General features: G+C 36.8%; 1 protein-coding gene across 6 annotated transcripts in view; it reads left to right on the top strand.

The window, feature by feature from the left end:
• PTPRR (protein tyrosine phosphatase receptor type R) overlaps positions 1 to 24,414 on the top strand; it is a 244,596-nt gene that overhangs the window by 153,960 nt on the left and 66,222 nt on the right. For all 6 annotated transcript variants that reach the window (XM_019748998.2, XM_074325415.1, XM_019749000.2 and 3 more), the window contains one exon: positions 6,494 to 6,756. In XM_019748998.2, the coding sequence (XP_019604557.1) occupies positions 6,494 to 6,756 (263 nt within the window). The remainder of the gene's footprint in view (positions 1 to 6,493; positions 6,757 to 24,414) is intronic.

Below are 24,414 nucleotides of genomic sequence, written 5' to 3' on the forward strand. Positions count from 1 at the left end.
GGTGGCTGAATAGATAAGAAAACAAGACCCTTACATATGCTGCCTACAAGGGACTCACTTCAGATCAAAAGAAACATACAGACTGAAAGTAAAGGGATGAAGATATTTCATGAAAATGGAAACAAACAAACAAAAAAGCTGGGGTAGCAATACTTATATCAGACCAAATAGACTTTAAAACAAAGGCTATAATAAGAGACTAAGAAGCAACCAGTAATCCCACTTCTGAGTATTTATCCAAAGAAACCCAAATGCTTCTTCAAGGGGACGTGTGCATCCATATGTTAATTGCAGTATCGTTTACAATGGCCAAAATATGGAAGCAGCCTGAGTATCTGTTGATGGATGAATGGATAAAGAGGAGGTGGTACATATATATAATGGAATATTGTTCCGCCAGGGAAGGGAATGGGTTTGTGCCATTTGTGGCAGCATGGATGGACCTGGAAGGTATTGTGCTGAGAGGAGTATGTCACACAGAGAAAGACAAATGCAATGTGATTTCACTTATATGTGAAATCTAAACAACAAAATAAACAAACAAACAAAACAGAAACAAACTCATAGATATAGAGAACATTTTGATGGTTGCCAGATGGGAAAGGGATTGAGGAGGTGGGTGTAAAAGGGGAAGGAATTAAATACAAATTGGTAGTTAGAAAGTAGTCATGAGGATACAGAGTATAGCATAAGAAATATAGTCGGTAATTTTGTAATAACTATGTATAGTGTCAAATGGGTACTAGATTTATCAGGGTGATAGATGGGAGTGGGGTTTGGGGGCTAATGAAAAAGGTGAAGGGATTAAGAAATACAAATTGGTAGTTACAAAATAGTCATAGGGATGTAAAGTAAAGCATAAGGAATATAGTGAATGATACGGTAATAACTATGTATAGTACCAGGTGGGTACTAGCCTAGTCAGGGGGATCACTTCTTAAATTATATAAATGTCTAACCACTATGCTGTACATCTGAAATTAATATAAAATAGTACTGAATGTAAACTGTAATTGAAAAATTAAAAGGGGGGGGACATGAAAGGGAATAAGAGGTACAAATTTCCAAGCATAAAACAAATCAGTCATGGGAATGTAATGTACAGCATGGGGAATATAGTCAATAATATTGTGATAACATAGTACAGTGTTGGATGGTTGCTAGACTTAGCATGGTGATCACTACTTTAGCTATATATATATATGTCAAATAACTATGGTTACACCTGAACCTAATAATATTGTATGTTAGCTATATTTTAATAAATATCTTAAAGAAAAAAAGAATGAGACCTTTCAGAATGAACTGTAAATACTGTAAGAACACATGCTATGGACTGTTGGTGGTATTTTAAAATTTGCACATGTATTAATTTCAACAGATGTTTTGTGTTACCTACTTACAAGATTTTTTAAAGGAACATTGTTAAGTAACAAAAGATTCTTTTTAACTTCCTCTCACTTCTGTGTTCCCCTGGTTCTCTTCTTCATGCTATTATTTTATTCTTTTGCTATAGTTTGACTTTTAAGCTCTTATTCAATATTCCTTTCTCCTTTCCTTTTCCAAATAATCAAAAGATTTTATTGCATCATAAGTTTCAAGCAACAGGCTCTAAAGGTAAATTCAAAAATCTTGACTTGCTGTTGCTATGGTAAGCTTTTCGGTTGAGCTTTGAAACAAAGTGCATCCACACAGAGAAATATGCATATGCTGTATTCCAGACCTCAAGTTGTGCCAAGGAAAATCTCTGACATATTTTTCCACAGGCTTTGGGAAAGAGGCTGGAAAGGAAGAGGTGGTATTTAGAAGAAATAGTAGCGGTAAATGATCACCGGCGTAAGTCAGGCAACCTGGATTCTAGACTTTATTTCTAATCTTCAAGAACTCTGGGTTTAAATGTGAAATGAGCAGATCATACCAGCTGATTTTTATGATCCCTTATCACAGGTTTCTCAATGGCAGCACTGTTGGCATTTTGGACTGGACAATTTGCTGTGGGGAGGGTGTCTGTCCTATGCATTGTGTGGTATTTAGCAGTATCCCTGCTATCTGCCCACTAGATACCAGTAGCACCGCACACACACCCCAGTATGACAACCAAAAAATATCTCCAGACATTGCCAAGTGTCCCTGGAAGGGCAAATTTCCTGCTGGTTGAGATCCACTGCCTTACAGTTTAATTTCATGACAAATGCCCTATTGCCAAGTAGCAAACTCCTCAGGTTTTTTCCACATTTTTTTCAGACAGCCAAGTCTCTCTCTTGAGTATTTTTAAACAGTTTCTTATAAGCATTATGCACGCTCTAAGTTCTGCTTTTCCCTAATTAAAGATGTAGCAATCAGTTTGTACACACACTATATAAAGACAGTTTTAAAAATTGACCTTTAACCAGAGATGAAGTAAACAGATTACTGTAAAATACATGACAAAGCTTTCTCATCAAGAACATAAGCTCGTGAATGGTAAAGAAGGACTTTGGACTAGAGCTTGTTTTATATTAATAGAATCATAAAAGTGACCTGTCAAGAGCTGTTGAGAAAGCCAACATTTTCTTGGCTTCCTCGTTTTCATTTTTGAACTGTGCTTCTTCAAAACTCAAATGTAAACAGACAAGCAATTGTTCCAACATATGTATTGTATTTCCATGTGAAGAACTTAGAATATACAATATATGCGTTATCTTCTATTTGTATTTTTTGTAAAGGTACAATATATTTGGTTCTGTTCTCATTCAGGAAAATAAATTTCTTACAGTTAAAAAATGATCCCTTTTTAAATTACATTGCCTCACCGTTTAGTATGTATGTGTGTAGCTTACCACATATGTGTCATCTGACTGGCATTGTTCTCGTGGGGGTTGATTTTGCAGAGTGGTGTGGTGGCAAAGTGTCTTTTGAGGGTTATGGAAAGTGAAGAGAAGCAAAAAATTAAAAACATCCCCATCCTTAGGCATTATACACAGGATAAGGAGATTCATCTTCAGTATTTTCTGTCCTATAATTTGTTACTGAAATTCATTACAGTAACAGTAAGAAGACTTAACCCTTAGCTTTAGACATCTTTTTTTCTTGGTAATATTTGTAGTACTATTAACAGTAATATTTGTCACGGGAATATTTAGAACCCATCGTTTTCCAAATTTTAAGATTTAGCTTTACTCTACCAGAGTCAATGTATACTACCAGTATGAAAACTACCGGTTGTGAAGAAGTACACTGACATAAAAGACAATAAGAGTGCTCTTTAATTTCTTTGCAATTCAAATTACAATATGAATTCCTAGTTATGCCTCAGATGTGCGTAGTCCTTTTCTTAAGAAGAACTTTCCATCTCTTAGATTTGGTGGTTTTCGAACTCAGTGGTAAGATCACATCTGCTACAGATGTGATTTCAGAGTCAATTCTTCAAGAATGACTAGTGTGGTGGAGAGCTGCGCCAGAGGCTATGCAAGGAAGTGGAAAGTGCATAGGCCTGCAAAACAGAATGCTGTTAGGACTCAGCTCTGCCACGGCTAAATACTGGCGTTAGGGAAGCCGCGTTATTTAGCTAGACTGCAATTTTCTTAATGTATCATTAGATCAGAAGGACCTCTAGTCACCATTCTAATTCCGATTCCCTCTGTATCCTAATTAAAAAGTCACTTAACATACATTCACCCCTATTTTTTTTTTTTTTTAACCTCTCTGCCCTTTCCCAATCTCCTTCCTTGTTACTACAATCTGAGATGTTGCACCTGAGACAGTTAAATTTGCTTTTCACTCTGTGTCTAAATAATTATCTATCTCCCTTTTATATCACAATTTTTCGTTCTTTAGTTCTTAATTTTGAGTCATCTTTCTCATGCCGTTGAGTACATTTTTTTCAGGAGGGGTACACAGGTGGTATATTTTCTTGCATATTTGAGGAAGTCTTTCTGTTGGCTACTTACACTTGAGCATCAGTTTATCTAGCCATGGAATTCGTGTATCCTTTGTAACATGTATTTTTTTTCAAAGCCATGAAAATGGTTCCATTTTCATTTCACATTTATTCTTCTTTCAAGTGACATATATATATTTTTTAAACTAAGAATGTTTTTCATTCCATATCCCTAAATTCCATAAGAACAGGAAATAGTCTCTTTTGTTCATAGCAGAATACTCTATACCTTTCACAATACATGAAATAGTGGGCACTGAAAATAGTTTTCAATGGCTTCCTTCTCTTTCATTTACTCTGGTTTATCATTTACAGTGACTCTTCTCTGACTTCCACATCCTATCTTTTATCTTCATATTCATTTTCTTATCCTTTTTCTCTCAATTCTAGGAAGTGTCTCAACTTTGTATTTTATGCCATTGATTATATTTTCTGCATTGTCATCTCTATTCTTTATTGCTTGGAAAGATTTACATCCTGCTATTGAGTTTTCATTTCTTTGAATTCTTTTTTTATTTTTTATTTTTTTTAAGATTTTATTGGGGAAGGGGAACAGGACTTTATTGGGGAACAGTGTGTACTTCCAGGCCTTTTTTCCAAGTCAAGTTGTTGTCCTTTCAATCTTAGTTGTGGAGGGTGCTGTTCAGCTTCAAGTTGTCCTTTCAGTCTTAGTTGTGGAGGGCACAGCTCAGCTCCAGGTCCAGTTGCCGTTTTCTAGTTGCAGTGGGCACAGCCCACCATCCCTTGTGGGAGTCAAACTGGCAACCTAGTGGTTGAGAGTACACTCTCCAACCAACTGAGCCATCCGGGAGCTCAGCGGCAGCTCAGCTCAAGGTGCCATATTCAATCTTAGTTGCAGGGGGCGCTGCCCAGCATCCCTTGCGGGACTCGAGGAGTTGAACCGGCAACCTTGTGGTTGAGAGCCCACTGGCCCATGTGGGAATCGAACCGGCAGCCTTCGGAGTTAGGAGCATGGAGCTCTAACCGCCTGAGCCACCGGGCCGGCCCAAATTCTTTTTTTTATTCTCAGTCTGATACCTTTTCATCTTACACTGTTGTGTTTTTATTTCATCCTGATTTTTTTTGTAATCTTAGTTTGTTCAGTAGACTTTTTTTTTTTAACCAATATATTTTGAGAATACTGGGCATATATTTTCTAAAAGTTTCCTAAAATAAATTATTAAAGGTATTTATTTCCTCCACAATCTAGGTGAATTCTTTTCTAACTCTCTTCTCTGTTTGTTCATCTTTTAACAAGAAAAAAATATATTTGGACTTTGTATCTTTCCCATAGATTTAAAATATAGAGATTACTAGAATTTAAAGGAACTTTGAAAGAAAAGGAAAGAATTAGTATCATAACTAGTTAGGATAAATGTGATTGAAAAATGTCAGAAAAGGCCTCTTTCCTAACATAACACTGATTTAGTTCATGGATTCCAGAAATTAAACTAGGGAGTTCAATTGGCCTAAAGCTTTAGAAGGTGCAAATGTCATCAGTGCCATGATTGCAGGTAATGGCTAAGTCAGCTCTTCATGTGAATTAACTAATCATGTCACTTCCTTGAACAGAGTTGAAGAAACATGAGGCCATTTAGTTTCTGCAGGTTTTGGAGTAGAGGAGTCAGCATCAAGAGAAGAGAAAAAATATCAAATCATTATTTTGTACACCTTAAACTTGTATAATGTTATATGTCAATTATATCTCAATAAAACTGGGGAAAATAAATACATTTTTAAAAGAAAAGAGAGAAACAGCCTATTAATAGCGGAACCTGAGAACAGGAAAGACAGACTTTGCTTATCTCACCGTATGGTCCGTTGGAGTGTCCTAGACAAGTCAGTTCAATTCTTTCAAAAGTTTAAAAGTGAAGATTCTACCATTTCTGAATTATATTAGCCATTCAAGAAAGAGCTCTGAGAATGGAGGAAAGTGATACTTTTGCTTTTTTCTACATGCATTAAAACTAAAAAGAAAAAGGGGTAAGAAAAAAACATTCTGGTTATCCAAATTATTTTTTGATAGATGCCCTAAATTTAATTATTTCAAGTATTTACCATATACACAATATACAACAAATATAATGTAAGAAATTATCATTTATAGCTTAACTATTCTTTCATTAATATTTCGCAAGACTTTATTCTTATATGTTGTATTGAATGCAGATCTTTGTTTCCATAAATGTCACAAGCACATATTTCATGCTATTCCTCTTTTAAACCTTCCATTTCACTCGTTTTTAAGTCAAAACTTACATGTGATCAAACTGACATCTGGCACTATTACAAAATTAGCCAAATTTGTTTTTAATAATATTTAGGGAATAAATTCACATACATATGTATTTAAGATGTTTGTGCACCATAACTAGAAACACCAAGTATATCCTTTTGAGAGAAATTTCAACACCACGAAACTGAGAAATCATCTTAGAATTCTTTCCTTATTTGTATTATTATTAAACCTTTATTTTGGTTTGTCTTCTAGGTTGGGGTGGAGGAGATCCTATTTTGTTATTGAGTGTGAAAAAAGGTGACAGGAGCTCTTTCTCTTTATATCTCCTTCTATAGATTCTTTACAGATTAAAAGAAAAGTTGCAGCTTTCTTTGAGACAAGATAAAGAGAAAAATCAGGAGATCCACCTATCCCCCCTCGCATTACCGCCAGCACAGTCTGAGGCAAAGACGGTCAACAGCATGGTCCAGCCTGAGCAGGCCCCGAAGGTACTAAGTGTGGTCGTGGACCCTCAAGGCCGATACGCTCCTGAGATCAAAGCTACCACCTCTGCCTGCCCTTCTCCTTTCAAAATGAAGCCCATAGGACTTCAGGAGAGGTAAGAGCTTCTTCTGTATCACCCTACATGTTACTTTTTTTTTAGAGTATTCACCAACCGAAAAGGCTAGAACTACAGATGTTTGGCATAGTGCATAGAATTGTGTACCACTAAGTGGATACCAGGAAGAAATAGTCTTTCTTATCTCCCAAAAGAATCTAGCTGTGTTCTGAAAAAAAATCTATTAGTGATCTGATTCTGTTAAACTGGTATAGACTCAAATCAAGTACATCTTCAACTACAGGACAGCTTCTATAATCATTTATTGAGTGTTTTTTGTTTGTTTGTTTGTTTGGTTTTTTTTGAGAGCCACTGACATAGCCTGTTTAATTGTCATCAAAACTCTAGTAGATAGAAGGTCTGGAAATGAACTTAGGGTATATTCTGCAGAAGTCAACATTGTTTGGAGTAAGGTAGGAAGAGTCTACACCACAAATTAATTTTTAAAAAGGTTTCCCTCTGCTTCCTTTAAGAAAAACAGTTTCATGACATTGTTTTTGTTGCCTTACCTGCCTTTGCGATGTACTGATACTGATACATTCTCATTTAAAGCAAATCCGATGTATGAAAACTAGAATATGCAAAATACATAAATGAAGGGCTAATTCTTTGCTTCCCCAAAATATTAAGTAAAGCTTTCCATAGTGTTTCTTAAAATAAGATTCATAAAATTAAAATTATATTTAAAATATGATTTATGTTATATTCAACATCACATGTCAGAGTAGTGGGAAAATTAAATATTCTCAAGGTATATTTCCAGATTCATTCTCACTCTCCTTTTCACTGCCTTAGGTTTTTAGATCACACGTATAAATTTAATTACATTTTCCATCACACACACTGTTCAGAAAATACAGAACAGCAGAAGACCAAGTTGGTCATTCAAATTTCTTTGAAAGTATTGTCAAAGAACAATGAATGAAGTGAAAAGAAAGGGATTTTTTGCAGGGATCTCCAAAGTCTTTTAAAGGGAGAGCACTTTGACTTTGTAACATAAGAAAAATGGAGAGCAATCAAATCATTCTTTCTATTTCCTCCCCCAAATACTTGTTGGTTTCCTGCTGGATCCACGAGGGCCTCCATGTGCCATCCTCTTACTTGGATACCACTAAACTGCTCTCTAGACTGCGATATGGAAGTGTGAACAACATGGAACATTTTTGCTGAGTTTAACCACAAGTCAGGAGAACTGGATTCCAGACCCAGTTCTGCCATTTCTAGATTGAATGGCTTCATGAGCCATTCACCTATCTGAGCCTCTCTTTCTTCTTCTGTCATATAAAGGGGTTAAACCTGACTTCTTCACTTCCTTCAGGATTTTTTACTCTTTTTACCCAAATTAGTCTGCGTTTGTTTACTTCAAAGAGAACCCTTGAAACAGGCATCTGAGCATGGGTGGGGTAACAAGGGCAAAGCGGCAAAAATGATCTGCACAGATATAAGCGGGCCATTTCTTATAGATGATTTAAGGATGATCATAAAACTGACTGAAAGTCAGACTGATATTTATTATCATCACACACCACCAATTCTAAGTCCGGTCAGTGGTTAAATCCTCCAGCGTCCTGCCCTCTGTAGGCCACTGCTGGGCATGTTTGAATTTCAAGGAGCATAAGGTTTATTATCCATTTATTCATTTAAATGAAATGAATGTCTGAGAAAGGAAAGTATAGGGATGGTGTCTTGCTCATCTTTGTGGTCCATGTGGAAGATATTAGCAGAGCAAATGTATCATCAGTGTTAAATGGAGTCCCTGACTCCTGGTCTATAAACTTCCCTGCATCCCCTCCCATCACCTTCCACTTCCTTTCCCACTTTAAGCAGGAGAAAAATATTCTCTCCACAAGAGCTCCAGGTCATTCCCTCTCACCCCTCATAACATTGATTTCCCTCTATTTTCAATTATACCCTCTTTGCTAATGCTATCCCCTCAGCATAGAAACAGGTTCTCTTTTGTGTAAAAAAAAAAAAACTCCCTTAACCCAATTTCTCCTTTGGTTTTTGTCTTTCTTTCCTTTCACAGATGTGTCTTAAATAAGAAGAGTATATTTGTTGCCTTATTAGTCTTCTTCAAACTTCCATCCTTGCTATTTCTCACACGTATGTCTGCCAAGATTATCAATGGACCAACCACAAAGCATGTTCATGTCTTTCCACATCTGTCTCTAATGCCTACTTCCTGTTTGAAACTCTCTTTTCCTTTGGCCTCCAAGACATTATTTTTCTGGTTCTTGGGTGACTCTATTTAGGCTCCTACAGAGACTCCTTTCTCCGCTTAACTTTAGAGTTTCACCAGAGAGGTAGATTGAGCTGGAAGTACTTTTTCAGGACTCATTTGTGTCAAAGGTAGTAAGAGAAGAAGTGGTTGTGGTTGGGTTACCCAGCAAGGAGAGAGGAGGTCTAACGGTAAGAGATGAGAGTGAGGAATGGGAAAGGCATATGGAGAGAGAAATTCAAGCATCACTTTCTCTTGGAAGACATTCCAAGCTTCCTCTACCTTTTTACCCTTCTTTCTCTGGTCTGCCTTCCTGACAATGATTCAGCTACCTCTTCTCTGCTCCCCTCTACTCCAGTCCCATAACCCTGTGTGCACACAACATTTATACACCTCTCAGATGTAGGTAAAATTTTCATTTACTATTCTGTCTTATCCCCTAGACTCTAAGTTTCTTGAGGGCACATACATGATTTAATTGTATTTTTGTCTCTTACATATAGAACATAATTGCTAAAAAGCAAGAGCTCCTGGGAATAAATGCTTGAATGAATGAACGAACGAATGAATGAATGAATATTATAATGAATAATTCTCAGGTTACCTTCCACTAGAGGTAGGTGCTTATTCTACCATCCCTTCTTCCTCTATGCTCACCTCACTTTTTTTTTTTATCATGATTCCCTGCCAAGATAGGGTAGTGATGAGTTTTAAGAGTGATAAAATGTTAAGGACATGCACTGTTCCATGCAATCAGAAAACTTTTCTAAGAGGTTTAAGCCTTAAAGCTTAATTTATGCTTATGTGTTCTGAGGTACCTTTAAAAGAGCCTTGTGTTTTACGGCCCTCCATTTTGTTTTCCTGAAGTACAATATTAACCCTCTTTTTATTGCATAGAAGTCACCATGAGACCATAACGCTATATTATGAGTCACTTGTCCCAAAAACCTTTTGGGTCATGCCATGTAAATCTCTCATCCCTGATGGTGAGAATCTATTACTCTAAAATTACTAATAAACTATACTTTTAGATCTAAAATAAATGAAAGAAAATATAGAGTCAAAATACATATGTTTAACTTGTACAAAGGATATACCCTGAAAATTATGATGATTAAAGAATCATAAGGTGAGAACACAGCAGTTCCCTCTTCTTTTCTCCGTATTTGTAACTAGTAACAAAACCATATTGATTCTTGCTCCTCATGTTTTCTCATTATTGATTCTCTCTTTTTTGTAACCGTCACCCTAGACCCTCATTATTTCATATTTGAATTGTTGCGTCTTATAATTATAGAAATGATTCCAGGATGAATATATGTTTTATATTTCACATGCATTATTTTATTTCATTTATCTGCCTGATCTAATTTTTTCCTCTCCCTCAATTCACTCTGTACATTCTTCGTATTTATCTTGCGCTAACAATACTTGCATTATGTTACTTTGCTGTGTAAAAATCTTCAATAGCTCCCCTTTGCCTGTAGGATAAGGCACAGATCACCTTGCTGGGCCTTAGAGATCCTATACTATCTGGCCTTGATTATTCTCTCCAAATCTGTTTGTCACTACATTCACCCAAATAAACCTTCCATTCTATCGACCCTGGTATCCCCAGTGTGCTGTGTTCCTGACCACATTTGCACGTTTGTTTACCTGGTCCCTCTTCTCCTTCCTTCTATCTATTTCTAGTCTCCAAATTCCAACACAAAATTTACTTTCATCCATCAGCCATGATACCTCTCAATATCCACAGTGATTTTTAACACCTCTGCATACTCACATAAACCACTTTCTAGCAGTAATTTTAGTTAAATATGAGTAATAATTCAGAAAGGGACTTAATCTAGTTTTTGAGTGGTCTGTCCTGTCCCTTCACCAACTTATAAGAATCTTAAAGGCTCAAGATACTCTTATGTCCCATGATTCCTATAAACCTGGTACATAGTAAATGCTTGAAAAATATAGTTCCTTTACATCTGAGGATCTGATATATTTCTAAAGAAACTTCCATAAGAACAAATAGCCTAATGATAAACTACAGAGCTGAGTCTCTGTGCTAATATTACTTCTAACATTTACTAAATAAGTGACTCAGTGGGTTAATTAAGTCCTTTATGATGTACTTTTCCCAGTCTATAAAATAGGTATGATAATAGCTATTCCATCATTTTTTAAAGCATACCATAAAACTAACAATCAATATGAAATGGTATTGTGCCTTTGAAAAAGAAAAAGAAATCTAGTATTCTTTTTGTTTTTGTTCTCTGATCCCATTCCTAGGTCAGTTATATTTTTGAGCTCTGGCAAGTTGCAACTTTTTTTACTGAATTATACTGTTGAACCTGCCATTTGAAATCATAAATGTTCTTTAAACTGTCAATTGACTTACAGTTTTCTCATACCATTTATAAATATATATTTATACATTTGGCCATCTAATGTTATTTAACAGCTCTTGGTATCAAATTGAATCCATTTTCATCTAAGGAATGAATTCATTTCCCGTAGTGAGTCTGATTGTAGAGATACATTCAGATGCCTGCTCCCCACCTACTACATGTGTAACTTGGAAACAGTTTGTGCACCTGTAAAGAAAACAGCATGTACTTTGCACGGCTCTTGTGACAGTTAAGCTAGACAACCAATGTCATGTGCCCGGCACAGCATGAGGCCATAATTAGATCCTGTTCCCTCTTCTTTTGTCCCAACCCTATCCTCCTCAAATTCCTCACTTGTCACTCTCAAGGAAACGGTATACAAGCCAGGTTCCAAATGCCCAGTAAACTGAGATCACATTCAGACCCTAGAATGATATATTTTCTTCAGTGGGAAGACAGAGAATTTCTAAATATGAGTTTCTGCAAATTTCCCCGTTAGGCTACTGTATGATTAATAGCCAATTGTATGGAAAGGAAATTACCAGACAAACAGGTGGAATCACATTATTTCCTGATTTTTCTCAGTTGATATTCTATTAGAAGTACAAAGTGAGCAAGGACAGCTATCTAAGAAAGGAAGGGTGCACTCATTGTAACGTGGCATTCTCACTCCTGATTAAATTTTCCTCAACGATCAGTTAGTGAGCCAGTAGGAATACGGCATTAACTGGGGTTGTCTTTCTAGCACAACCAGGCCTCTGCAGATCTGGGAGGGGCACCATAGCGGTTACTACACTTACTAAAGGTTACAACACTAGTTATAGTAGTTACAATAGAGCTAAATTTATACTCCAGGTTTCTTTGATGTTTCCAGGCTGTTATACACGTACACACAGCCTCTTCCAAATAAACACCATTTGTTCTCATGGAACCCGTGACCCAGCGCTGTTGAATACAGTCTATCAACCGTGACTCATTTGCTCTGCCAGAAAATATGGGGATCATACAGATAACAAACAACCATTTAGAAGTCAATTCTAATTTAACCCCAAGTAACCTCAATAGCAATAACAACTCAAGAAAATTTATTGACCCTTTACATGCATTATCTCATTTAATCCTCACCAGGGACTTATTATCCCCTCCTTACAATGAGGAAACAAATTCTCAGAGAGTGTAAGTTACTGCCTAAATAACATAATAGTAAGTTACTGTGGGGTGTGAGAGTGACAAATAGAATCTGAGCCCAAGCAGTCTGGCTCCAGAGTTATATTTAGGGGTGGGGGGAACATCTATCCTAGATTGTATGGAAATAAGTAAAAAATAGATTAGAAATCAATATATTTAGTAAATAAGTATATTATAGAATGTCATACTGTTTTTCCTGTTAGCAAATTTCATGCTTGGCTTTTGGAATGTTTTTCAGATTCTAAATCATGTAAAATTCAATTTTGTGCAGGAGGTTTAAAACACTCAAGGTGGATAACCATTTTATTGCCAGTCTAGAAACTCATTGTCAGTCTCAGTCTTTCTTTCATCTGTGTGTTCTCATTCTAGAGGCCCAGTGGTAACCCAACATAAAGGATGAGGGTGATGGCAAACATGAATATAGTAAAGAAGCCACAGTGAGAGAGAGAGAGAGAGAGTCAGAGAGAGAGAGAGAGAGAGAGAGAGAGCACAATAATCCAGAAAAGTCAAGCCAGAACTGTTCTCAAGGGATTTGGAAGGGAGCTCTCTATATTGCTCAAACTGGGTAATAACTGAGCCCATCTCACTATGTGTGTGGTGGACAGTGGACATGGGAAGGCACGTGGGAAGAGGACAAATAATGAAAGCTAACGTACTGACCACGAACCTACCATAGCCACGCACTGCGCTAAATGTATTTCTCATACACTCTTTATGACACTCCCTGAGGCAGGTACTATTCTTCTGCCCTTCTTGCAGGTGAGCTAACAGAGACTTAGAAAGATTGAATAACATGTTCAATGTCACAAAGAAATGAAGATGGAGTTGGAGGCTCAAATCTGGACAGTCTGACTACAAAACCTGCACATAGCCACTGTGTTCTGCCTCCTCCTAGGTGATACAGATGATAACATTTTAAGCTTCTCTTATGGTTTATGATCGTGTCCTTGTAAAATACTTTTATGGGAATGTCCAGAGTTAGGAAGACATCAGAAATACTCAGAAGCCCTTCATTAACAGTGATTGTCAAGCTGTTTTCCTCTTTATTTGTCAGAGAGACATGATAGCATTTTTATGTCGTGGGTTGGGGTTCTGAAGGGTTAGAAAAAAAATTGAAAGGGTTCTTTATTTAAACAACAACAACAACAACACTGAGATTAAGAAAACGGAGGCAAACATTTTGAAAACTGCCTAAAAATTAATGGTTAGTCATGAGACCAAAAGTAATAGTGGTAAATGAAAGAAATGATGGTGGATACAACCCAAAGAGCATAGTACAGATGCCAAGATAAAATTTTAAGGAATTGAAAGTAATAGAGTTCTTCCTAACAAAGTAAAAAACTTGACCACCACATATTGGCAAGCACTGACCTAGCTTCTCTCCAAATAGGCTGAAATGTTTGAGCCTTTGTGGCTGATTAAGTCCCGAAAATGTAGACCTGGAAGTGGCTCTAACAGCAATCACTATAATCGCTCCTTTCCTCTCCCCACCTTTCTTTTTCCCCACACGTGGCCCCTGGCAGAGTAACAGGACTAAGTCCCGTTGAGTCCTCTCCCTGCTGTATCTTCCACCAGACCACCCATCACACAGGCTGCCTCATCCTGAGATTCAATCTCCACATGCCCATCCTTCAACATCCATTAACTTGCAACCTGATCCTCGTCACTGGTTTCCAGCTTTACTAGGTGGTCCCCATTTCCATCCACGCTATTGGGGAGCAAGACCCAATCACTTCCTGAAGTCTTATAGTCATTCTGTAGGATGTGACCTGTTTGTAGAGAGAATTATGCTTGCTTCCCCCAGCTGCACAATGTTAGCATTCCTCTATAGGGTTTTCCTTGTCTGGACCCTAAAGAGGTTGTTGTGGTATAACTTTCGGGGGTTTGTGTTCACTGATTCCTCTACCTGTGATCGAATTAGAGTTTCACTGTGAAGAGTACTAAATGCTGTGTTTTCTAAAATGAGATTTCAATCAAGTCTTTGCTAGGGGATCACACTCCAGATGTTGACGTTCAAGTTGACAGAATTAGGTGAAATGGCCTTTTTTTGTAGAAGCATTTTAATCAGGGCAGGCACAGGTAATTCCCAGAGTACACTTTGCTTCCTATTTTGAGAGACCCGCTCTGAATCTTAGTTACTGTGTCAGGAGACTTTACCTTGTAGGCAAAGATGTTTACCTTTGTCGTTATTTGAAATGTGTCATAAAACTACAGCTCAGGGTCCCACTATTACTGTATGAACTGCTCGAACATTTTCCTATGACGTGAGCGACCATTCTGTTTTCATACAATTTTCCCAGCTGTTGCTTCATGGACCTCTATAGCAAAACAGTGAAAAATCGCGGATCACCCATGGCAGGTAAATTTAGCAAAATTAAGTTATTTTTCAGCTGATGGTTTTGGTTTTGTTTTGTTTTACCTGTAATTATGTTATAAATGTTCAAGTGTCATTTCCACTTAGCCATGCATCGTGAATGTCTGGGTGTAATTTAAACATGGTTGGAGGGCTCTGTTCTCAGATATAATCCAAAACCAGCCTGGATGAATCCTGATTGTAGTATGTGGAAATAGTGTCCTCTAGTGGAGAACTACATGTTAAAGCATTCATTGGCTAGTGTCATCTAGGGAAAAGGAAGCTGGCTCTTATTTCTGTTTTTTAAAAAAATTAAATTAAAATCCATAAAGACTTCAGTGTCCTCTCTGGCAAGTGAGGTATAACCTCTTTTGGCAGATACTTAAAAAGAAAGAAACGGTCTTGGTGTAGTAATGAAAGAAATAACAAATAGGTGTGAACATGTTAAATATGATATGCTTTCTTAATATTTAGTGTCCAATCATTTTCATTTCTCATTTAATCCACAAGTAATTTTAAGGACAATGTGTCAATGAAATTACTATTGCCTAGTATGTCTTACGATGTATAAATCCTTTTATTTAGGAGCCAATTGTTTTCTAAATCAGAGATTTAAATATGAGCCTCAGTAATTCTTCCCTTTTCCAAGGCCACTCATCCTGCCTGCCTCATTTTTTATTTCTTCCCTTTCCCCCATGATTCTGATTTCCAGGCGTGGTGGTGTCTATAGCAGAATGCCTGGACATGCTACATGTTTCATAAATATTTGTTAAATCTCAATGTGAAAAAAAGAAACAAGTTCTTAAAATTAGGTTAATTTTATGGAAAGAAAAATTTAAACAAAAAAACATGGTCTCCATCATCTCCCCATTGCCCTACAGACGCGAGTCTCCGGTGCTGGGTGACTGGCTTCTTTAACCACATGAGGAAGAGTCTTTGAGCTGTTTTCCTTGTGTCTTCTCATCATGCTGCACCATGCGGAGCTTAGAAACACTCTCATTTCCCTGCTCTAAATATGATCTTCTGAATGATTAGTTTTGCTCTTGTTACCTTTTATTGCTGAATTTTGGCTCCTAAGTTAGTGTTTTGTTACTAAATTCCTATTCAGCATGTTCTTTGCCAGATGGAATCCTTAGTTTATCTACGAAGTCTGAGAGACAAATTGGAATTTTAAACCCACTTTAATCAATAGTGTGAGTAAAAACTGGTTTTGTGATAAAGGACCTAAGCGAGTGAATACTTGAAAAGTATGGCAAAAAACCTACTGTAGCCTGAAGGAATGGACCCTTAGCCATCTCAGCGTGTGATGGACGCTCCACACTGCTCAAAAATCTGTTGCTTTTTCCATTGAGCTCTCTTTATCTTTGCCCAGAGCATCTTTTCCAAATCAGTACTGCTCTCCTTAAATTCCTTTCCCTTGTCCTATCCATAGAAAAACAAAGACCTATAGAAATAAAATAAACTACCTCTATGCTACCTGACAGCAAAAGTTCTTTCTCTCTCTCTCTCTCTCTCTCTCTCATACAATCTCCTAAAAGCTCATTCACCTATGTTTCCCTAATTCCTAGTTTGACACATGTAGTGGGGATTCTTTAAATTTTGGCTGAATAATAAATAATAAGTTAACCTTACTCATCAGCATTAGCCTCTCATCTGTTTCCTCTCTAAAATGTCCATTTAGTTCTAGAAAGCCCCAGGACAGGGAAAACTTTTCACTTGCCATTTTATTCCTGGATGCTGAGTTCCGCCAACCATTTCATGTGACCAGCGGAGGCATTTTTTTAGGTCCATGGCCTGTCTGCTCCTGTTCAATGTCTAAATCTTTTAAAATTGAAGAGAGTCTATCCTGAACCTGTTATTATAGCACAAATATGCATCAAGACAAGAACAATCATGCAGTTGAATGACTCTATATTTGTAAAATAAATGTTTAGAAATCTAGACAGAGGTCTCAGAAGATGAGATTGCAAGTTCCTCCACGACAGGCAAGCGTTCTTCATCTTTGAACATTCTGTAGAGCTTTGTGTGGGGTGACTGTCCTTATCCTTCTCTTCACTTTTCTATTGCACTTTTTAAAATTTTAAGCTTTAAAAAATAATAATAATGAAAGTGTTGTGGAGGAGAAAGTCTTCCATCCAACTTCTTGATCCAAATGATTTTTATAATCTTGCCCGTGGTAACAAAGTCTTGACGTGCCACCACTGTTTTGTAAATGACAGTTTACTTCACTTTTTCAACCAGCCTTAAATGTATTATGTCAGCTTTAAAAACGTTTTATTTTCTACTCCATCCACATAACTCATGATGTGTTAAATGTATTACAGGGGGCAGAAATTAATAGAAAGAGAACATATTAATAGAAACAACTCCTATTCTAGCCAATAACTGTATAAGAGAAGGGCTTAGGTATTGATTGGAGCATTTCAGAGTAAAGTGAATGTGCTTCCATTTGAGCAGGTGAGAACCAAAGAAGGTAAGCTATCAGGTATTATGCATATAATACTGGGCATGGGGGAGGGGGAGGTCTTATGTATTTTCTTATTTGGGCTGATCAAGTCCAAGAGCTTGGTGGATAGAGATTTTGGAAGCATATGCGCAGATATATTGTTAATTATCTCCCCTATTAAGCGTAAAATCCTTGAGAGCTGTGAGGGACATGCTCAGCCAATATTATTTTAAAAGTGGTGACCCAAGGAGTTCTAATTTCTGATTTAAGTATATCCTACCGTGTATGACCTGTAGGGGGTGCACTGAAACAACACTATGCCCTGAAAGTGAAAATCTATGCCTCTCTTTGTACCACGTGAAATCTAAGATGGGGAGGGTGTCTCAGGAAATCTTTAATACGGTATTAATAAGCATCTCCCTGAAATATGTTTAATGGTTACGTCATCCAGTACTTTTATCCCCGCTGAGGTAGGAGGCTGTGCATAAAATCAAATGGCATTAGAATGTCAAGATTCTAAAAAAATATTAATAAATAAAATAATTAACACATAGCTTATTCATGATTTTTTGACCCTGCACATTTTTTGCTAAGTCATTGTCATCCTTCAGAATACTAACCTATGTAATTCAATAAAGTAAATTATAGGCTTCTTGGGATAGAGATGATGTCTTTACACCATTTGTATTCTTATTGCCTATCAGGGTGCCTGATGCACATTAGACCTTAATAAATGCGTAATCCCTTCCATCATTCCCGCTCTTTGTTGGTGGCAGTGCTTGTGATGGACATGGTGATAGTCTCAAAGTAGGTGATATATTGGAACTAGGGGCTTCTTGAAAGACATCAAAAATATGGCATTTTAGAGTTGAAAGGAACTTTACAGCAGTGATTCTGCAACCTAATTTCACATTCTATCCCCCTAGGGAAACTTTGTAACATTTCCAGATAGAAACAGTTCTAGATAGAATTTTTTTTCTGTGTTGATAGAATTTCTAGACAGAAAATATTCTAGAGGCAAACCCAAAAATTTAACCTCAATCACTCTGAGCAGAGTTGAGAAAATAAATATAGCTATAGATCTATACATATAATAGCTATATATTGATATATACACATACATATATATTTTAAAACATATACATTTATTTACTTTATTTTTCAATTACAGTTGACATTCAATATTATATTAGTTTCAGGTGTACAGCATAGTGGTTAGACATTTATATAACTATAATACAAAGTGATCTCCTTGATAAGTCTGGCACCCACCTGGCACCATACATAGTTATTACAATATTGTTGACTATATTCCCTATGCTGTATTTTATATCCCTGTGACTATCCTGTAGCTACCAATTTATACTTCTTAATCTCTTCATTTTTTTCACCCAGCCCTCTAGCCCCCCTCCCCTCTGGCAACCATCATTTTGTTATCTATATCTACAAGTCTGTTTCAGTTTTAATTGTTTATAAAAACATACATTTAAATGCACATATTTAAATGCATGTATTTAAATGCCTACATATATTCAAATATATGTAAATTACTATATATTTATATTCTATATTTAAGTCATTCCTGTTTGGGAACTACAATCTTAGTGGTCCTAGTCCAAGTTCCAGGGACATTCCTATAACTATGTAGGTAGTGGAGCCACTGATGAAAGCAGTGGTCACACACCATATTGGAAACTAGGGTTCCCGGGCGGGAATTCCCGCCCATTCTCAGGAATTTTTTTCGCTTTCCTGTTCCTGAATCCTGAGATACAAACTGTTCGCTGTTCTCCATAATGAATCGTTTCCACAAAGTGACGACCACCTGGGTACAAGGAGCCGATTTTCCCAATTTCCCAACCAACTTTTCTCGGGATTCAGGAACAGGAAAGCGACAAAAATTCCCAAGAACGGGAGGGAATTCCCACCTGGAAACCCTATTGGAAACAGACCCCTGAAACTGAAACAATGCATGGATTGCAAACCTAGAAACTTTCCCAATGATTGTCTAAAACCAGTTTCACTTTGCCCCCACACTACCCCAACAGCTCCACTCTAACCTTCTCAGTAACACTGGATTCCTGTAACTGGATTTATTACTAATAGTATTAGGATTACAATACATGAGTGTTGGAAGACGCCCTCCAGTGTTTCACTAATGCAGGAACTGAGACAAAGTTAACTATCTCATTTACAAAGCATGTTAAATCCTATGGGAACCACCTGTTAGTACTGGGTTACTCAACCACATAATCATAGCTGGATTGATGGCTAGCTATAGATAATCCCACATTTTGATCTAAATCGGTGGTTTTCAACTATGCCCGCCCACCACAGAACCTTGGGGGAGAGATAGGCGGATATGGGCTGGGTCCTTCTCAGACTCCTCAATGAGGCCAGCTCTGCATACACTTGTTCTGCTCATTGGCCTTGCAGAAAATGTTTTCTTTTCTTTCTTAACCAAGAGCCCCCGGTTTTGAAAAGAATTTGAAGACCACCAATGTGATTGTTTCCTCATTTAGGCTGCTCTGGATGAACCTCTCCAGATGGAATCAGAGACCTGAGGGGGAATGTAGGTCATGTTATGTTCTGGTACACGTGTCTTGCTCATGCTTTGGCAGTTTTATGTGGGTCATGTCCATTGCCCTGTTTGGAAGAATTTTTATGACACTTTTTTAGTCCAATTTCTCTGTACTACAGCAGTGAAGGAGCCAGACCATATTCTACCCACCTATCATTGCTCTCAGGGTATCTGAGGCATCTCTAGAGTTTCCTAAGGCCGTTTAAAATGAATATAAATATAAAAATAATTCCTAGAAAAGCTGGTGCTTACTCTCAGATACATTTTTCATTGGCCACTTAGAAAACCTGATCTCAGTACAAGAGTGTCTGATAACTTCCCTTAGAAACTCATTTATGGATTTTTCTTTTATAATTCTTTACAGATTAACTCTGATATGAGGTGTGATCAAACAATACAGTGAATGTTTAAATAAAAAAATTTGTCACACTAAAAGACACATTGCTATTAATCCCCCTCAAAATACTCCTCCTTGCTTTGTACACACTTATCCCATTGTTCTTGCCACTTTCTGAAGCAGTTCTGGAAGTCCTCTTTTGTGGGTGTCTTTAGTTGTGCTGTTGTGGCTGCTTCAATGTCCTGAATCGATTCAAAATATTTACTTTTCATGGTCATGTTGACTTTGGGGAAGAGCCAGAAGTCACACAGTGCCAGATCCAATAAATAAGGTGGATGAGGACACACTGTAATGTTGTTGTTTTTTTGTAATATTTTTATTTGACAGAAATTACTATATACCAGAAGCAATGTGTGACATGGAGTGTTGTCATGATGGAGGATGATTTACAGCACACTTTAAAACACATCTTCTCTCAACCATAGCTCACACCTGACCGATTGCACCAAACAAATTAAAACTTGTCACATACTGTTACTAAGGTTTGCTGTACCGCTTCCCATATTGAAAATCCCTGCCTTTTCATTGGATGACACTCAGCAGCAGCATTCACCATTTTTTTATCACACCTGGTATGTTAGGTATCATTTATACCTAGAAGTTAATTATTCTTTTTTTTTCCCCTTATAACCCATTCTAAAAGTTGTATTTTACCTTATAACTAAAGTCTTCAACTAAAATCTTCAATCACCCTTCCCTGAAAGTAATACAGTTTTTTAATGTTCCCAGAGAAAGCAGTAGTTGTTCAGCAAAAACCTCTGGCTAGGAGTACCTTTGAATCAATAAGTGTCTGAGTGATTTAATTTTCTGAGAGGCAAAATCAAAACTATGATCTAGAACTCAGTTTCATCTAGTTAGGATCCTTCCATGACAATGTGGGACCATGACAGTGTTTATGAAACAATTTCAAGATTTTTTCTTCCACTATACTGCAATCTGACAGCCATATGTGATCAAATATACATCAATTAATACATGACATCTTTAATACTTGTTAGGAGTTTTAACATGTATTATTTCCACCAAAACTCATTCTACCTTCCTCCATTTCCTCTCCAACCTCTTCCCTGTATATTTCAAAATTTTGAAAAGAATAAAAAGGGAAAAATGGAAATAAGTAAGAAGGAACCCTATTTTTAAAATACAGACTATCCCAAGATGATAATAATAACAGTTATTGAACACTTAGTGCATTCCAGGCACTGTTCCAAATGCTTTATATGTATAACTCAAAATACTCAAAACAATCCTACTATTATTATCCCTGTTTTACAGAGAAGGAAACCATAGTCCCAAGAGGTTGTCACTTGCTCAAGGTAACCTAGCTGGCTGTGGGAGCGGAGCCCTGTCCCTCACTGATCTCAAGGATTTTACATTTAAGAGGGGAAGCTAATTACTCCAGACCCCAAGGTATCAATCACTGTTCAGACATTAAATTTCTACCCAAATTTGAAGTCTGATTTTCGCCTTAAAATGTCTTGTTTACCACAGGCACATGATAGATATTTGTTACATTGAATTAAATTTTCCATGACATTTTTTTGAATGTTTACTAAAATATAAGCAAAAAGATTAAGCAGACTTTAAAGAAGAAGAAGGAAGAGGAGAAGAATTTCTCACTGGGTTTTAGCTTGGGTCTCCTGGACATTCTCTTACAAAGTAATGTGGAAAACATGACCTGGTATCATGCTCCGTCTATGATGTGGGTCGGTATAAGAAGTAATACTATTTTACTATGATTTTCCTATATAGGCTTGGAAAGGCATTTAAAAAGCCCTTTCTTAGCAAAGAGAGACAAACTTACTGAGTTTGCCTTCAACCAGGATTATGCTAGAGTCCTGAAGGGTGAATCCATGCATTCTAGAGCTTGACAAATAGCCTAGAAATAAAGTCATCATTTGGCCCATCTGTCTCATAGAGTCAGATATTTAACCCTTTGACATTTAAAGTTTCAGAACAGTTGGTAAGGGGAACAATAAATAAATTAAGGTTTGCTCTACCACTATTCTAAAAAAAAAAAATCACCTTATTCTGAATGTTTTTCTTTCTTTTCCCCCATTTTCTCTTTTCTATTAAAGCTATTTGTACCACAAGGTTATTGTCAGTGCATATAAACTCACCCAAGAACTATTGGTACTTTTTTCCCTTAGTATTTAGTCCCCAAATCAGTAACTGGGGAATTTGAATTTTTTCCACCTTCTACATTTGTTGATGACAGAAGCATAAAAACGTAATACATTGAAAAGAAAGGCCTTAGATTTCCTGACTAAAATATAGCTGCTTTTCCTAGATTTGGTGGGTAATTTTATTCCATTGTGCTTTATTTATTCTTAGTAGAACTTGCAGGGGTTGTTTTCAGGATAATGTCAGGGTAATTGTTCAAAACTGAGCTATGGGCCAACCCAAGGACATTGTCCTGGGAACAGTTCAGCTAAAATATACAAAAGAGCTCTCCTCTTATCAAAAATATTTAAACATATAGATAAATGAGGAAAGTTTTGACATGAGATAAAAATAACAACAAAATAAATCAATGACTAAATACTTTATGTGATCTTAGTGCATAGATAGATGGCAAATAAATCATGTCTCCCGGCCCTGTCTCTTCATGTTTTGTAATAGAATGATATACAAGAGGACTTCTGTATATTGGGAAGGGGTGCCCTCTGCACCCTTTCTTTATCAGGAAGGTAGCACTGGCCATGAGACAGTACATAATATTGGTTAATATGAGACCTCTGTTTCTTCAGCCTGTATTAATTTTTTTCAATTTCTAATGAACTACACAAGCAACATGTTCTTATTGCAGAAACTTTGAGAGCATATTTAAGCCAAAGCAAAAACATAGAAATTATTTCACAGTCAGTCCAGTGATAACCACCATGAATACTTTGCATACATCCCTCTAGATTCTATACACACACCTACACACACTTACATGCCATACCTATAGTAATTGCTGATAACAGTGAGCAGTAGTAGCAATAGCAGCAGGAACAAGCACTGACGGTAGTTCTGACAGTAGCAGTAGCAGGGGGAGCTACCCATGGTAAGTCAGCCATAGCAATAACAAAAAAATTCATAACCACAATAAACCCAACTGCAGAGAGAGCTGCCGTCATTGTAGGAGCTGTATTGAAAGTGCCTTGATAGTAGCAACAGAAGTAGAAGCAGTAACAATACTAACAATGCCAGTTCTGTAGCATTTATTATGCCAAGGACTGGTCTAGGTGTTTTTCAAGTGTTGTCTCAATTAATCCTCACAACAATCTAATGAAGCGAGTGTACTAGCTGTATCCCCATTTTACAGATGAGAAAACTGATAGACATTCAGGTTAAGTAACTTGCCCCAAATCACACAGCCTGAATTTGAACCCTAGGCAATCTGGCTCTATAAGTAACTCTTAACTACTACACTGGTAATAATAGCAGAAGTAACATGAATTCTAAAATACAGTATGAGGCGTGTTTTACAATTTGTGTGTGTTGTATAATGAATGAATGAATTTTGCGAGTTATTCTGAAATGGAAAGAATGTAATAAGAGGATGTGAGGTAACTTTAAAAAATCTCTTACAACTGAAATTGTCTTTTTTTTTTAACAATTTTCAACCTTACTGTCTTTCGAAGATGGTATATTTTGCAAACATTTTTGCTCCCCTGTTTTATTATTTCTCAAGAGCTGCTATCCCTTTGTATGCTTGTGTAACTTTTTAGGGTCTCTGAATTCTTAAAAAATAATGGGCAAGTAACCATGCTGCTTAATTTTTCCTAATTCTCAGTTTATAGATGCTCCTCCACATATTTCAGTTCTTCAGAACCATTTCTGAATGAATGAAGCAATAAGAAATAAAACTCTAGACTCCATACCAAAAGCAGAGTTGTGTTGGGCCAAACACATACCACTGCAATAAGAATGTTGTTTCATGCTAATGGCAACAGCAGCCAAGGGGATGAAGAAAAAACTTAAAAACAAACACAAAAGATAAACGTTGTTGGTACTTTGGTTCTATTTGGGGGTTGTCTTCTGTAATTCCATATTTTAAAAGTTTAGGTTGCAATTTATATTTGTAATTTTAATCTGCATGTACAGTTGGG

This window comes from Rhinolophus sinicus, linkage group LG02 (assembly GCF_036562045.2).
Source record: "Rhinolophus sinicus isolate RSC01 linkage group LG02, ASM3656204v1, whole genome shotgun sequence".
Lineage (NCBI taxonomy): Eukaryota > Metazoa > Chordata > Mammalia > Chiroptera > Rhinolophidae > Rhinolophus > Rhinolophus sinicus.